Here is a 17,368-nt window from a genome sequence, read left to right on the forward strand (position 1 = left end):
ATTCTGGGAGTTCAAGTTTTCCTGGCTTAACGTTGGCAAGGTTGGAGACCCCTGTTCCAGAGGGTGGGAGGGTGGGGAAATAAGCATTTTTGGACATCTCCTCTGAGGTTTCATCCACTTGGCCGCTGCCCCCTTCTGCTAGCAAAGGGGTTGTCATTCAAAAAACCACCGACAGGTGTCCGTCACTCTCCTTCCACCTCTCCACCTCCTGCCAAATGATAAGAGGTGATGGACAGGCTAAGCGCCTGGCATCCAGGCTTCCTTTCCAGGCTGTCAAAGTTTGGGTTGGGGGGGGGTGTCTCTAGAGGAAGGGACCACCTGTTGCTGCTGTTCTCGGAAGGGCTGCCCCCCTCCCCATTTAACAGCTGCACGTATTGTACAGAGCCGCAGTCCAACAGGACGGGCTGCCCTCACCCCCTGCAAAACGCAGCCTTTCCTGCTGGATATCCTGTTTTTCTGGGTGAGGGGAAAACACGTAAGAGTGGATCTCCAGGCATCTGGAATGAAGTCACCAGGAAGATCTGCTGCTGGTGAAAAGCCAAGCGTATACACCCGCCCCCCCAAAGAAAACCTCTGATCCCCTTCCCCACTTAGAAAAGCTTTGGAAATCAAATTTTGCCCATTGAAATAGGCATAGGGCAGTGGTGAAATTCAATTTTTTTTTACTACCAGTTCTGTGGGCGTGGCTTGGTGGGCATGGCAGGAGGAGGATACTGCAAAATCCCCATTCCCTCCCTATCAGCTGGGACTCGGGAGGCAGAGAATAGATGGGGCGGGACCAGTCATAGGTGGCATTTGCCAGTTCTCCGAACTACTCAAAATTTCTGCTACCGGTTCTCCAGAACCTGTCAGAACTGGCTGAATTTCACCCCTGGAGGCGGCCCCTTCCTCTTCCTTCCTTCTCCACTTTCCTTCCCCTCCCTTTTTTTCCCTTTCTTTCCTTCCTTCCTTTCTTCCCTCCTCCCCTCTCCTCCTACCTTCCTTCCTTCTCTATTTTCCTTCCTTATCCTCCCTCTTTTCCTTCCTTCCTTCCTCCCTTCTTATCAGAATCCCCAAAGGGAAAACTCAAGGGAACTCCCCACCGGTGGTGAAATTCAAATTTTTTTTATTACCGATTCTGTGGGCGTGGCTTGGTGGGCGTGGCAGGGGAAGGATACTGCAAAATCCCCATTCCTTCCCCATTCTGGGGCCAGCCAGAGGTGGCATTTGCCGGTTCTCCGAACTCCTCAAGATTTCCACTACCTGTTCTCCAGAACCTGTCAGAACCGGCTAGATTTCACCCCTGGCATAGGGTCTTTCTGGGGCATGTGCCAGCAGCACCAGGGTCTGTAAAATGGAAAGTGGGGCAAAAAAGTCAAAATGGCGGCCACTACAGCAGCTCCAAAGCCACACAGCTTCAATCCTGGCTTTTCAGTGGGCACGGCCCCAAATCAGCTCCCCCAGGGGGGACTTTCTGGGCGGAGGCAGCTTCCTGGCTCTTTCCTTGCAATAGCTTAAAGGTTGTGGATGATGGGGCAGGAGGGGGATGTTGGGAGTGGGAAGGTTGTGGATGATGGGGCAGAATCCTGGGAGCAGAAAGGTTGTGGATGATGGGGCAGGAGGGGGATGCTGGAAATGGAAAGATTGTGCACGATGGGGCAGAAAGCTAGAAACTGAAATATTGTGCATGATGGGAATGGAAAGGTTGTGGATGATGGGGAAGGCGGGCTGCGCGGGGCAGAAGGCGGGGAAACACCCCAACTGGCCGCCGCCCACCCACCCACCCAGCCGAGCCCCCCGCCCGTCATCGCGGCCAGCAGAGGGCGGCCGGGAAACCCGACACCTCCGCCCTCCTCCTCCTCCTCCTCCTCCTGCTCGTCCGCGGCCGGGCTGCCATCCTGGGGCCGAGCCGGGAGCAGGAAGCGGCGGGCAGCGCCATGGGGAACCGCTGCGGCTGCTGCGCCGGCCGGTGAGTCCGCGGGGGTGGACGGGGACGGACGGGAGGAGGGGGCTCCCCCGGGGCACCAGCAGCCTCTGCCCATGCACAGAGCGCCGCCCGCCGCTCCTGCTCGGCCCCGCCGGCCCACCCCCAACCCCCGGGCTGGATCGGGGGGCTGAGGGCGGGAGCGGCTGGGAGCCGGGAGGGCTCGGGGGGCGCCTGAAGGCTGCAGCCTGGTGTCGGGGGTGGGGGGAGGGAGGGCGGCGCCCCTGTTGGGGAGGGGGCTTCTGCGCTCCTCTGCCAGCCCGGCTTCAGCCGTGGAGGATGGGCTTTGTATTCCGAGAGCGATGGGGGAGGGGAGGGGGGGGAGGAAGAGGTTTCTGGGAGCGGCACTCGGGTCAGCTGGCGCCTCTCCCTGGCCCAGAACAGCACACACCCACAATGCCACATACAAGCACACAAACACAGGCAAACATAGATAGAATCCCCCCCCCAAACCCCCACAGATACTCAAGCAAACACACAAACACAGGCAAACATAGATAGAAACACACACAAACATTCACATACAAATACACACAGGCAAACAAACTCACAAAAGCAGACAAACAAATACAAACACACACACACAAACACACATAGACAAAAACTCACAAAACAGACATAAATACAAACACACACACAAACACACACCCATACAAACTCACAAAAACAGACAAACATAAATACAAACGCACACAGATACACATACAAATGCACACAGGCATACAAACTCACAAACAAATACAAACACACACAGGCACATATAAACTCACAAAAACAGACAAACACACACACACAAACACAACAACACACACAGACATTCTCTTGGGCCCATGGCCTAGGAGAGAAACTTAAAGAGGGAGGGAAGGGGGGGGGGGCTTTACTCCCTTCCAGTCTCCCCCCCCCCTTGGGAACCTGGGATTTTAGGCATGTCCAACTTGGCAACTAAGACTTGTGGACTTCAACTCCCAGAATTCCCAGCGTTGAAGTCCACCAGTCTTAAATTTCTGGGATATTCTGGGAATTGAAGTCCACAAGTCTTCGTTGCCAAAGTTGGGCACGCCTGCTTTAAGACTCTCTACTGGGGGGGCGGGGGAGTGTCTCCTAAAGTTCTGCAGGACCCTGGGCCAATTCAGATTGCAGATCCTTCCTTTGGGCAAAAGCGGAGTGGGAACTCCACTTCTCTTTTAGGGGTGGGGGGAATAAACGCTTTTAGCTGTGTGGAAAAGGCGGTGCAGTTGCCGGGGCCAAACTGGGGAAAACAGCGTCACCTAGCGGAGATGCAAGGAAGTGTCGCACTGATTGGGGAGAGGGGTTTAATTCTGGCAATTAATCTTGGCTGGAGGGGGGGTCATCCCTCCCCTCCTTCCCATATGCCCATCTGGAGATGGCAACATTTCCTTAGTCCTAATTCAGCCCTCACCTTTTATCAAGAATCCCCCCGAATCACGAGATGAGTTTCGAGGCATAGATTTTTTTATACACACACACACACTGCATTTTTTGCTGATAAATAAATGAAGGGAGACTAGTATAGATCTATTCTCAACCTCGGCAGCTTGTAGATGGGTGGATTTCAGCTCCCAGAATTCCCCAGCAACACAGCTGGCTGGGGAATTCTGGGACTCGAAGCCCACCCGTCTTCCAGCTGCCGAGGTTGAGGAAAAAGGAATCTATTTGAGGGGGTGGTCTGAAGGGAGCCAGGCTCTGCTGCCATCTATTTCTTTCCCTCCCCTGAAAAGTGAAAAGCGATCTGGCCCCTTTTAATTCTTTGCCCGAGATGCCAACGATGGAGTGCCAATGAGGACTACCCGCTCCGATTCAAGGCCGAGCTATTTAAGGCAGCCTTGGCACCGACTTCCCTTGCTGTTCCCTGTTTCTTCAAAGGGCACCAGGCCCCTTTGTCTTTCAGGGGGAGATGAAAAGGGCTGCAGTGACTTCCTAGTCAGCCCAGGGACCCCCCTCTCCAGAGGGGGGAGGGAGATGTCCCTGGAAGGAAAGGGACAGAATTTTTTTTTTTATTGTATTAAATTTGAATCATCTCAAAATTCATTCTTGCCTCTTTCTCTCTTTTCTGAAAACAGGAACTGCCCTTCGCTGTTGAAGAGGGACAAAGAAAAACCAGGTAAGCAATACAGGTGTATTTATTCATTTATCCCATTCCCAGGCCCCAGGGAGTCTGGATAGCCAGCAACAAGGCAAGAAAACCCTCCCGGCCTCAGGTTGGAGGTGGCTGGACAGGGATCTGGGAGAGGAGAGTGCAGAAACATTCCGGGGCTAAGAAATGTCTGAATTCAGCCTCTCTGCTTAGGCATCGTTTTCCTGACAGTAAATTTTTTAAAAAAAACTGCCTGGGGGAAACTGATTCTTGCAAAAACACCTTGGGCGAGAGTTTGCAAAGAAACAAGCAGAAAATTCCAGCAATTTTGGGATTTTTCTGCTGGCTGGACGTTGCCATGGGCACTGTGGTCCAGGGCACTTCAAGGCTTTGTGGGGGATTATTGGGTTAAAAAATTGCAAAGGTCATAATGAAGGCTGCTGGCTCTCATCTGAGGATTACGACAATGTCCAGTCACATTCATCTCCACCTCCGTGAATTGTTGTTTTGAGTGGTTTTTTTCTCTTTTTTGATTGTTTTATTTCGCCCTCAGAATTTTACTTCGGGGCCAGTTCTTTTTCTTTTTTGCTCAGAAAAAAATGAGCAGCTAGCTAGGAGTTTGCATCCACGCAAAATAATGCCAGTGTGTGGCTTTGAAACCTGCAATCTGAGAAGGCGGAAGAACATAATTTTGCATTGTTTGTAATCGGTCAAGGATTTGGAATGCCAAGATTCTATGGTTTCAGTTCTCAGGGGGCTTAGATATAATTCTGGATTTAAAAACAGATATTTTTCTCCAGTAGTCTGTGGGGATTTCACTCTGCTCTCCCACTTTGCAAGATTTAACAGATTTCCCCTAAATATGAAAACAGTCACAGGCCCCTGGAAGTTTTCTGATTCTATTCAGATTCAAGCCTTCATGATTTCAGAGAGCCGAGCGATGTCAATTCAGCAATTGTCACCTTTTTTCTCCCCTGCAGATACAAGAATCAGTAAGCCGAGTTTACAGACGCCAGAAATCAATAGGGTAAGTAAATCCCTTTCTCAGGGACTTCCTTTTTATTCCATAACTAGTGATAACCCGGCATAGCCAGGGTATGTATTTGTCCCAATCTTGTATTAGAGAGAGCCACCTTGTGGAGTACTACGAAGCCATTACCATGGCAACTCCACTGTGCTGTACAGTAGAAGCCATTTTAAGGCACAAGAGGCTGTATCTTAACAGAACCTGAATCCAAAATGCACATTATCACTGTCAAAAGTACTGTGACTTGACACTATAGATATAATTCAGTCCTTTTCATTTCAGCAGCCCAGGCGCTCCAGAGTTATGCTGGAACACAAGGGCACACACAGAGCCATTTTTATATATATAGAAGATTATTTTTTATTGAACAATGATTTACAGAATAAACATTATTTTCGTTTTTTATATATTCATTTTTTCTTAATACATAATATCTTCAATTGCCCCTGCAAAAATTGCACCAAATTTTTATTTCATATTTCTCTATTGGTCTGTTTAGTAAAATATATATCCTCTAGTTACATTTTGACATAGAGAGCATTTCTTTAAATTTTTTCTACATTTAACAATATACTATATTTTCTTTATTTCTTGATTAATTGCATAACAATGCCAATCATACTAATATTCCCTTTAATCTACTAATAGTCCTCTTTTCCCCCTTCTTCCTCTTTTATCCATTTTATCTTGGGTTCTCACAAAGTCCACTTTTAATCGTTTTTCTTCTTCTCCCCTTTTCTCCTAACTTCTTCTTTTTCTTTTTCCTGTTTTTACGATTGTAGTATCTTTTCTTCAGAGTGTTTATTTTTATTATTCTGGTACCTTTCCCCAGGGTTTTCCCTGTTCTCCTCCTCTGCTCTCATTCTTTCTTACAGGGGTTATACGTAGTCCTCAACGTACGACTACAGCTGAGTGCAAAATTTCTGCTGTTTAATTTAATCCCAAACATCTGTCCTATGGCGTGCAAAACTCTCTTTTTATGTCGGTCACCTTCCTGGAGGGCAGAGTTTTTCCAATATTTTGTGCTCCTGTTAAGGGACGGAGAGCGAGAACCAGTTGGCTTTTAAACTTCTTATTCCTAAAAGTTTGACCTGATCCTGAGTGATTTGATTTCTCTCTCTCTCTCTCTCTGCCAAGGGTCTTGAGGTGGGCCCCGTCTACGACGACGTCTCGGAGTTCCCAGTCTATGCCACGGTGAGCAAGCCGAAGAACATGAAGCTGGACGAAAGCACTGTGCATTATGCCGACATCCAGGTCTTCACCAAGCCCCGCGAGCGCTCAGCCGAGGAGGGGAAAAGCTTCCCGTCGCAGAATACGACGGAATACGCCACCCTCAATTTCCCCCGAACGCCCCTGAAATATGACAACAAGAACGGGACTTTGGTATAAGTGCCGAAGATGCTGTTAAGTGACATCCGAAACCTCAGTTGTTTCAGGGGAAAAAATCGCTCTCTGGATCAAGTCAGAATGGACTCTTGGAGGAAGAATTATTTTCTTGAGTGGGGTGGGGGTGGGGGAGAAAATTAGCCCTTTGGGCAGTAGGATAAGGGAGTAAGTTACAGAGGAAAAATGGCTTCTTGGATCGTCTTGCCAAGCAAACTGGAGGACGAAGTTCAGCTGAAACATGGAGGAAGCAACGTAAGGTTTTGCAAGATCTTTTTTTTTTAAAAAAAAACCTCCAAGCAATCATTGCAGGATGTCTTTATATCAAGAAGGCTTTTTTAAAAAAAATAAAGGGGAGGGGAAAGCACATTATAGTAAACTTTCCAGGGGGTCTCACTTGGACGTTCATTTGCAGCAATTCTTGGAGCAAAGGACATGTGAAAATTTGGCTGGTGTTGGAAAAGATGTTAGGGAAGAAATTGGCACAGATTTTCTTTGTCTGTGAGACAAGTGGATGATTCCTTCGGCAGCTCAGCGTGTGAAGAAACAATGATCCCTTTTCACCAGACTGAAAACTTGCTCCGGGGTGATCAGGAACGGAGCAAAGAGATTTTCTACGAGAGAAGATTCCCAGCATAATTTCCAGGTGGTGAAATGGATCCAGGAAAAAAAGACAATTACGATGTAAAAATTATGCAGATTCCTCACAGGCTAAAATTAGATTATTTTCAAGGGAAAAGAGGATCAGCCCCCCCCCCCCCCCCTGCCTTCTTAGAGTGGGAATCCTTGGAAGGAAATGATTTGGAAAATAAGGACTTTGGCAAAAAGGTGTGAGCTCTTCACCTGTCTTCTTTCTACATGTTGAGATCATTGACCTATCTTTCTTTAAAGAAGTATTTCTCAGCTTTGGCCATTTTAAGATGGGTGGCATTCAACTCCCAGAATTCCCCAGCTATTGTGGATCAAACAACTGAATAAAGAATAACAGGAGTTGGAAGGGACCTTGGAGGTCTTCTACTCCAACCCCCTGCTCAAGCAGGAGACCCAATACCATTTCAGACAAATGGTTGTCCAATCTCTTCTTGAAAATCTCCAGTGATGGAGCATTCACAACTTCTGGAGGCAAGTCCTTCCACTGGTTGATTGTTCTCACTGTCAGGAAATTCCTCCTTAGTTCTAAGTTGCTTCTCTCCTTGGTTAGCTTCCATCCATTGCTTCTTGTCCTACCAACAATGATGGTGGTGAGAAGAGAGGTCAACAGAGAAGGATGACCATTGAAGAGAGTGGCGCAAGGGGTAATCCTGTGGTCACCTTGCTTATAAAAAAGACATGGGATCACTCCATCCCTTGTTAAGCCAGTCGAGGGTGAACGCGATACTCTCCGACTTCTTTGGCTAAAGAGGCACCATATATTTAACAGCTAATCCAGTGTTTTGTGAAGAAGCGCAAATAAATTGCCCTAAGTAACAGAGGAATTCGCTTTTTTTTAAAACAAGTACTATATAGAAGAAATGCGATCCCCGATTTTGTTCTAAAAAAAGCTTCCCCAATAATTTATGTTTATTATTTGCACTGAGTTTTATGAATCACGAAGACACATTTTCTGTGTTTCCGAATCCTATTTATATTTATTGAACTGGAATGAGATCAGATTAGAAACGGGGGTGAGATCTCTCCATGCTCGGCTCGCTTGAATGTTATTTTAAAAGGATCACACAGCGCTAGTCCTCAAGGCACCTGGCAAGAATCTAAAAGATATCATGAAGTGGGTGTTTTGTTTGTTTTTAAGATTTCTAAACTGTATTTATGACTTTAAAAGGTTTTCTCAGGATTTTGACTATTGAGATTCACAGTGACCAGACAATAATTATATTTAATTTAAAAATAATTTGGTAAACACAGACAGACTGTGTTTTGGTGCAATATAAACGAAATATTGGAGAAGAGAATATTTGCACACAGCCTGAAGTATGAGGAATTTCCCAACTTAAAATAAACTGGGGAATAAAATAAATACCAGTTATTTTAATGTTCATTTGTTGCAGTTATGTTTGGGCAGGAAGATGGGGGTAAGCCAACAGCCATTCAGAAACCGTTCCAGTCTGAACAAACCTTTGGAAGCATCACAACCAAATATGGGAATATTGTATGCTCTTTTTAAAGTATTAAATCCCACTTTTATAGTACCAATTACCAGTTGTTTTCAAGCTAATTTATTCCAAACTTTTACAGAAACAGCACAAAAATGTCCTTTAAAAAAAAAAGTTAGCACCTGCAAACCCTGTGAATTCTATGTATTTGGATGCAAGCAGGCAAATCAACCTGTTCATGTTAGCATTGGAGATGCAACCTTGCAATAATTATCCTCCAATATCTGGGTTAATTTTTAGCCAGCCTCACTGATACTTAATGAATTGCTTAAGAGTATTTCAGCCTGAAATGATCTCATTCTGGCCTTCTAAAGTCCACGAGAATGGAAGTGGGGGAAATGTTTTTCTAGAACTTCAGAAGGAAGTTTTGTTTTATTTCATTTGGCCGGTTGGTTTTTTGTTTTGTTTGTTTGCTGGTGTTTATCTTCACACATGCTATTCATAATGAACAATTCTTGATCTGAGCACAGGCTGTTTTCTCTTGCAAATACTTGGAGTAGCTGGACAGTTGCGGTTGGCAAAATCATAATAAAAAGGAGCAATTACTCTGTTAAACATTATATGAAGGAAATGGATTCTGGGATCCTTTTCAGCTGCCGCCAAGCTGAAAAGTATTAAAATCTGTGTATCCCCTTTTTCTAATGATCAATATTTGTTCGAGGAATAGTTTGATAACCTTAGAAGTCCTACTGAGAGGAAAATTTTCTGGAAAGTGAGTCTGTTTTCGTCCTCCTTTTGGTGTTTAGAGAATTATTGGAGGTAGTTAATAATTTCCTGGCTCCTGGTTCATGAGCTGCACCTTTTATTACAGAAGAATAAATATTTTTATAGTTAACCCTGGAGGCTCTGTTGATTTTATTATGAGGAAAAATGTCATCCTTCCCCTGGGTTTCCTTTCCTTTCTTTCTTTCTTTCTTTCTTTCTTTCTTTCTTTCTTTCTTTCTTTCTCTCTCTCTCTCTCTCTCTCTCTCTCTCTCTCTCTCTCTCTTTCTTTCTTTCTTTCTTTCTTTCTTTCTTTCTTTCTTTCTTTCTCTCTGTCTCTCTCTCTCTCTCTCTCTCATTGTCCCCAAATCGGGTCTGAGCCTGGTGCCGAAGCCAATGATGGATGCCAGACACGAGGTGCAGGTTTTCTGATTGCTTTTTATGGGAGTCCTCCAAGGAAAAGGGTTCCTGGTCAAAATGCCAAGAAAAACCACGAACAAGGGATTAAGTAAGCTTTATACATTTTCGCTAAAGAAGAAGGTGGGAGGTGAGATAACAAGAAATATCTAATAAACATTTTAGTAGTAATTCTACCATTTATTCTATTGGTCTCTAGCTGTCCCTATTCTTAAGCCTTAGCTAATGAATGCCCCAGGAGTTATCTAATACACATTTCATTTGCTGCAGGCCATTCCCAACTTTTAGCTGAGGTTTGCAAGTTGTCTAACTACCCATCATTGCTACAAGCTTTACACATGCATATTTCCTGTGGATAAGCATTCTTTGTTCTTGCCAAACTCCACAATTACAGTCTTCCTGATTTACTTTCAAGTGTGTGCCATGACCTTGCTTTAGCAGCCAGCTCATCTCTCTCTCCCTCTCTCTCCCCTTCCTTCCTTCCTTCCTTCCTTCCTTCCTTCCTTCCTTCCTTCCTTCCTTCCTTCCTTCCTTCCTTCCTTCCCTCCCTCCCTCCCTCCCTCTCTCTCTCTCTCTCTCTTTCTTTATCAAGGTGGATTGCCTATTGGGTTAACTCCTTTTACTAGCAAGTTGCAAACAACTGCCTCCCTCTTTGTCCCACTCTGTGTGTGTTTGTGTGTGATTGTACCCTCCAACTTCACATTCGCAGGGCGGGCCATGCATCAAACGTGTGTTAAGTCCTCGAGGCTACGACGCCATCAACTATCATTGCCGGCCCTGATTGATGGAGACGCGAGCAGCCAGCTGGCGGGAGAAGGCAGCCATTCTATTGGTTCAAAAGGGCCGACAGCTGTCAAATGCTGCTGTTTGCCGGGTCGAGGTTTGCCTTACACTTTGCCGTGTTAAACTGTTAACAAAGGTTGTGTTAGTTTCAACCTTCCTTGCCTCAGTTCCTGCCTGCCTTGTTCTCCCTACAGAACAGGGCGTGTATGTATTCATATTTTATATTTATATTTGTAACTAATGGATTTCCTCCCGGCTCTTCCTAGAGACCCCATGCGTTGCACCTTGCAATGCCTCAGAAACACACAAAAGGGCCAAACATCCCCACAACTCAAATGACAGCAACACCCACTAAAAACGGCTCTCCAAGCCAGTTCGGCTCGTGCATTTTCCTTCTGGCGATCCTTGGCGCTCCAGCAGCCGAGCCTGCAGCGCGAAAGGGGTTTGTGTGTATTTGTGTGATTTAATCTGGATTTAAAATTAGCCTTTCGGCAAGAGGAGGGAGGGAGGGAGGGAGGGAGGGAAGATGCGGTTTGCGGTCCAGCCGCCAGGGGGCGCCGCGGCGCTTGTCTCCAAGACGACGGGAACGCGCTGGGATGGCCGGCTCCTCCCGGGAGACCATGTAACCCCGCCGGGCCGGGCCTGGCGTTGCTGCTGGCGGGGGGACCCCGAAGGTGGGTCCTGGGGGGGCAGAGCCTCCAATATTGGGTCCCCGGGGGTCCATGGGGGCTGGGGCCCCGAGCCTGGCCTCCCCCGGGCAGCCCGGACGCTTCCCCTGCCGCCCCAGGCCGCTTTTTCCAGAAAAGGACCCGAGGGGGGGGGAGGTTTGCCGGGTTGCAAAAGTTTGGGGCCACGCAGGGAACGGACTTTGCAATGTTGCAAAAATTGGGGAAGGGGCAGAAGGGAATGGCGTAATATTGCAAAATTGGGGGGGGGGCACTTGGAATTAACTTTGCAATGTTGCAAAAATTGGGGGGGGGCAGAAGGGAATGGACTTTGCAATGATTCAAATATTGGGGAAGGGGCAGCAGGGAATGCTGTGCTATTGTCAAAATTTGGGGAAGGGGGAGCAGGGAATGCTGAAATATTGCAAAATTTGGGTGGGGGCAGCAGGAAATGGACTTTTGCAATATTGCAAAAAAAGGGGGGGGCAGCCAACAGGGAAGGTTTTTTTGCAAATAGTCCCCAAGTTGTTGGATTGAAAGAGAAAGGAAGATGTTGGATGGGTGGGGGGCTCTCTTGTGGAAGTGGAGAGTTTGGGGTCTGGCTAGGATAGGGCAAAGATTTGTGCTTTATTCCCCCCACCCCCTCTTTAGAAGGTCTTGCTTTTGTTATATTTTATTTGGGGGGGGGGTGTCGTGGGAGTGAATTTCTGGTGGGTCTTCCAGTGGAAAGCTTTGCAGAAATGTCCCTAGGGATAATCCCTGGGGGAAAGTAGATGCAGGCCGTTCTCGACTTACCACAGCTCATTTAGTGACTGTTCAGTTACAATGGCAGCGGAAAAAAGGGTCTTACGACAATTTTTCACACTTATGACACCTCTATAGACACGTAATCAAAATTCTGTCGCTTGGCAACTGACTCATATTTATGACGGTCACTGTGTATAATAATCCCCTTTTACACAGTACAATACAACAGCAGAGTTGTAGGGTTGCCTTTTGCGACCTTCTGACAAGCAAAGTCAAGAGGGAAGCCGGTTCACTTAACAACCGGGTTACTAATTTAAGAACGGCATTGATTCAGTTAACAAAGGTGGCAAGAAAAGTCGTAAAATGGAGCAAAACTCACTTAACAAATTTTTCACTTAGCAACATACATTTTGCTAAGTTTCATAAATTCAGGTCTCCCTGTGTTTTATTTCTATATTTTTTTCCAGTTTTTTTGGCGAGTGGATTTCTGTGCTGGTTTTCCCGTGGAAATCTTTGCAAATCGTCCCTCTGAATAATCCGTGGGGAAAAGTGGATATTAGGAAATTTAAGAATGACAAATTCATGTGTCTTATTGGGGCATGTTCGCTCCTTCCAATTTATTTTAAATCCCCTGATAGAGAACCTTTTAGCTCAGGAAAGCACCAGCTTTTGATACCTCCAATTAAATGTAATTATGAATTATTAAATAGTTAAATTTAGTGCTTTCATATAAACATGGAGAAGAGCCTGTAATAGATCAGGCTTATTAGTTAGGGTATATATATATATATTCCTTTCTGTAGAAAGCAGCACTAAAACGAGGCTCTGTGCATAGAAAGAGCAAAGAGTCAGCAATAAGAAATTTAATAAGGCATAATAAGATGACTTTTACAGAGGCAATTTGGATTTTTTTCTCCTGATGGTGGAATAGAACAAGGGATGCAGAAGGAAATCTGTGTGCCGCAAATACATTAATAAAAGTTAATCAGCATTGCTAGATCAGTTTTGACATTGAGGAGAAATTGTTCAGGGGCCTTCCATACCCTCAAGGGAATTTTTTTGCCAGTCTACAATTTGGATGTAAATATAAGAGCCCTCTGCCAGATTATCCCCCTATGCGTCCAAAACTGAGACAGGAATTTCTGTCCATAGGAGCATTTTTGCCAATGGTTGTTTAGCAAATCACTACAGCTGTTAAGTGAATCATGTTAAGTGGATCCAGCTTTTCCCATTGACTCTGCTTCTTAGGAAGCCAGCTAGGAAGTTCACAAATGGTAATTTATATATTGTTATTAAAATGCATTGGCCCCCCATCTTATCACAGGGCAACTCAGCGTGACTTACGGTCATATATCTGGAGTATACATCTGTAGTATATATCTACATATTAAAATATATATGTATATATCTAGCTAGTTAACTACAGATAGCTATTTATATATCTATATCTATATCTATATCTATATCTATATATATCTATATATATCTATATCTATATCTATATCTATATCTATATCTATATCTATATCTATATATATATATATATATATATATATATATATATGGTATAGCATCTCCTGCTTGAGCAGGGGGCTGGACTAGAAGACCTCTAAGGTCCCTTCCAGCTCTATTCTGATTGAAATTGAAATTAAATTGAAATTGAAAAATCTATATGTGTTTCCCTGAAAATAAGACTGGGTCTTATATTAATTTTGGCTCCAAAAGATGCATGAGGGCTTATTTTCTGGGTGGGTTTATTTTGGGGGAAATATGGTACTAAATGCATCCACTTGGCTGACAACGGGCTTATTTTGGGGGTTATTTTGAGCATCCTGAAAAATCATGCTAGGACTTATTTTCCTGTTAGTTCTTATTTTTGGGGAAACAGGCTACACACAGACACATTCATTCATTCATTCATTCATTCATTCATTCATTCATTCATTCATTCATGTGGCCATGGGATGCTGCACCATTCATAAATACAAAGTGGCTGCCAAGTGCCCAAATTTTTATCACATGGCCATGTTTGTAAGTATGAGGACTGGGCATAAGTCATTTTGTCCAATGCCATTGTAATGTCCAACGGTCGCTAAACATTGTAAATCGAGGACTGCTTGCATCCCTGAAGGATGAAGGCCTGGTAACCATCATCTTCTCAAAGTAACCTGTGTATAAGCAAAGGACGATGCTATTTGACTTTTCCAGATGTTCTACCACAGAGTTCCCCAACTTGTCAAGATACGTGGACTTCCAGAAGTCTACAGCCAGCATGGGTGGACCATGAATTCTGGGAGTTGAAGTCCACAGAGGGTGCCTGGGGATTTCTGGGAGTTGAAGTCCACACATTTCGAAGTTGCCAACTTGGGCAATCCTGTTCTGCCAGCACAGACCTGTTCTGCCAGCAGTCCTGCAACATCTGCTCTCCACACACCTGGTTTTTATTTTCTCGCAGGTGGCCCAGGCGGCTTGAAGTCTTTTGAGACGGAAAATGGACCTTGGCTTGCCAGAAGATCTCTGCCGCTCTGCTCATCCAGGTTTCTAAGCGCCAGCATGGAGACCCCAGCTGAGGAAGGAAGAGTGGGTTGCCTCTCACAGCCCAGAGAAACTTCAGTAAGTCTTCCAACAATGAATAAATGAAAGATTTGAAAGATAATGCTAATAATAATTGATTAAACCAGGACTTTGCCCAGATCTCAATGACTGTGGGTAGTTTGCGACCACCCAAGAAAGAAATTACGATAAAATAAAATAAAAATAAAAAGTTAAGATCACAGCAAGGGCTCAACTAGGTCTTTGACTCCCACCGATTGGGGTCTTTGGTGCCTGGTGATGCCCAAAAGAGCCTCCCATGTGTCAAGTAGTCTACCTTCATAATGAGGGCAACCAATGAGATGTGGGTCCATAAATACCTTTTATTGGTTAGGAGCGAAATCCAGTTTGGTCTTGCAAGGCAGCTCTGAAATTCTTCCAACCGGAGGATGCATGTGAGTTTTTAAAATGTGCAGATTAAAAAAAATAGGAATGGTGTCTGAAAATACCGTGGCACAGACTGTGCCTAGACAGGGAAAAGGAGATATTTGGGGGGGGGGGGGGGGAAGAGGGGGGGGCAGAAGGATTAATTTTATTATAACTGACCAGCAGAGGTCATTATCAACTAGGTGTAAATTTATATTTTAGGTAGCTAAGCACTCCCTGCTTTGATAAAATCCTTCCTGTTTCCCTTAATTATTGCTTATTTGAGGCTGCATTAATAGGTAACTCTGTGGCCATAACTTTTACAGAAGTACTTTTAGCTGAATCTTTGAAGTTTCTTTTTGGCATGGATAAGATATTATTTGGAATCAAAAATTAGTGCGACTCCCTTACTGACTGCCTTGCTGAGCAGTGGAAATTCTGTTCCTAATTATGAATTTTTTGGGGGAGGTGTCTCGCGCTAGGACTGGGGTGTCATATTTTCATTTTTTTTAAATCACCTTGCTTGTTCCTGTTGACAACAGATCTCTTTCCTAAGCTGTCTGGAGCAGCTTTGCTCCAATGACCTCATTTATTATGATTTCTGGATGAATGAAAGGCGGTATTGTCCCCTTGCAACCCAGGGGCAGAACCAACTCTCCGGAAAAAAGTCTATTTTCGTTTGCAAAAAAAACCATGATATTGTGCCCAGCAAATCCGCAGATCAGTTTCTCAGCTTCCTACCTCTTAAAACCAGTTTTTGATCCAAGATTTCCTCTTAAGCGCTTTTGAAATCTCAGCCTGGCAGAGGAAAAAACCCATTCGAAGGAATCAAATCCTTTGGGGAGAAATCATAATATCCATTTTTATAAGGCTGGTTTTCAGGGAAAGATCAAAGGAGGGAATGTTATTTTTGAAGGATGTTTCTCTTGCATGTCTCAAATCAGCAGTAAATTTTACACACTCTGGTGTTGGAATGACACGGGAGGTCCTGGAATTACGAACGGTTGCTTAGCAGCTGTTTGAAGTTACGACGGACTCTCCTAAAGCTACTTACCACTCAGTTTCAAAATCACATCACCTGGGTTTTCCCCGTAGTCATGTGACTGAAGTTCGGCCAACATAGGGCCGTTTGCAGCGCCTGGAAGTCATACAATTGTCATTTAATGATGATTTTGCCTTGAAAAATCTGCCCCATGGCAGATAATGGGTTTGCTTAACAACGGTGGTGTTTGCTTAACAACTGCTGCAAAAAAATCGGATCCGGCCATGTGGTCACCTGCTGTACGACTGTCACAACTCCTAATTTTGGCATTCAATTAATGTCGGAATTCAAGGACTGCTTCTTTTGAGCCGAATTGTAAAAACCTCAAACCACGATTCATCCATCCATATTGCTTAGCCTGCCTTGTTTGCGTCTCTTTCAGTATTTATACTGCTTTGAAGAGAGTTAATTTTTGAAAATTCTTTCTGGCAGTAAACATCTCAATGGAAATTTTGAAGGATTTCAGAATTTATGAGGTGGGGGGAGAGAAATGGCCATTTTTAAAAGCTAAGTGCTAAAAACCAGACATATCTGTCCCCAGTTTGCACTGAGAATTCCCTGGTGTCTTTCACTAATAAGTCCAATTTGGTTTAATTAGCTACGGTTCTCTTTTCCCCCGAGATTATTGGGGAGGGGGGCTTTAGACAGGCTGCAGTTGTGAATGTTTCGGTATTGGGAGTTTTTGCGGGCATTTTGACCAGACAATTATAAACATCCTTTTTGTAATACGATATAGGGAGGCATATAAGCGTCCAATAGAATATAGAATTCTTTATTGGCCAAGTGTGATTGGACATACAAGGAATTTGTCTTTGGTGCAGATGCTCTCAGTGTACATAAAAGACAAGATACATTTGTCAAGAATCATAAGGTACAACACTTAATGATAGTCATAGGGTGCAAATAAGCAATCAGGAAAAAATATTAATATAAATCATAAGGATACAAGCAACAAGTTACAGTCCTGCAGTCCTAAGTGGGAGGAGATGGAGGAACGATGAGGAGACTAATCGTAATAGTAATGCAGCCTTAGTGAATAGTTTGACAGTGGTGAGGGATTTATTTGTTTAGCAGAGTGATGACATTCAGGAAAATACAATAGCAGAGTTGGAAGGGACCTTGGAGGTCTTCTAGTCCAACCCCCTGCCTAGGCAGGAAATCCTATACCGTTTCAGACAAATAGCTATCCAACATCTTCTTAAAGACTTCCAGTGTTGGGGCATTCACAACTTCTGGAGGCAACTTCTGTTCCACTGATTAATTGTTCTCACTGTCAGGAAATTTCTCCTCAGTTCTAAGTTGCTTCTCTCCTTGATTAGTTTCCACCCATTGCTTCTTGTTCTACCCTCAGGTGCTTTGGAGAATAGTTTGACTCCCTCTTCTTTGGGGCAACCCCTGAGATACTGGAAGACTGCTATCCTGTCTCCCCTAGTCCT

General features: G+C 44.7%; 2 protein-coding genes across 6 annotated transcripts in view; both read left to right on the forward strand.

The window, feature by feature from the left end:
• Window positions 1–1,820: 1,820 nt before the first annotated feature.
• On the forward strand, window positions 1,821–9,454 carry LOC309396290 (uncharacterized protein C11orf52). Its single transcript, XM_081961322.1, has 4 exons — window positions 1,821–1,948; window positions 4,045–4,085; window positions 5,039–5,085; window positions 6,223–9,454. The coding sequence occupies exons 1-4, from the start codon at window positions 1,917–1,919 to the stop codon at window positions 6,472–6,474; spliced, it is 372 nt and encodes a 123-aa protein (XP_081817448.1). The 5' UTR covers window positions 1,821–1,916; the 3' UTR covers window positions 6,475–9,454.
• Window positions 9,455–11,104: 1,650 nt separating this feature from the next.
• Window positions 11,105–17,368, forward strand: part of DIXDC1 (DIX domain containing 1) — a 39,839-nt gene continuing 33,575 nt past the window's right edge. For all 5 annotated transcript variants that reach the window (XR_014176047.1, XM_081960901.1, XM_081960903.1 and 2 more), the window contains exons 1-2: window positions 11,105–11,194; window positions 14,388–14,545. Coding sequence is in view for 4 of the 5 variants with exons in the window: in XM_081960901.1 (XP_081817027.1) it covers window positions 14,486–14,545 (60 nt within the window). In the remaining variant the exon portion in view is untranslated. The remainder of the gene's footprint in view (window positions 11,195–14,387; window positions 14,546–17,368) is intronic.

The sequence above is a fragment of the Natrix helvetica genome (assembly GCF_964273705.1).
Source record: "Natrix helvetica genome assembly, chromosome: 8".
Lineage (NCBI taxonomy): Eukaryota > Metazoa > Chordata > Lepidosauria > Squamata > Natricidae > Natrix > Natrix helvetica.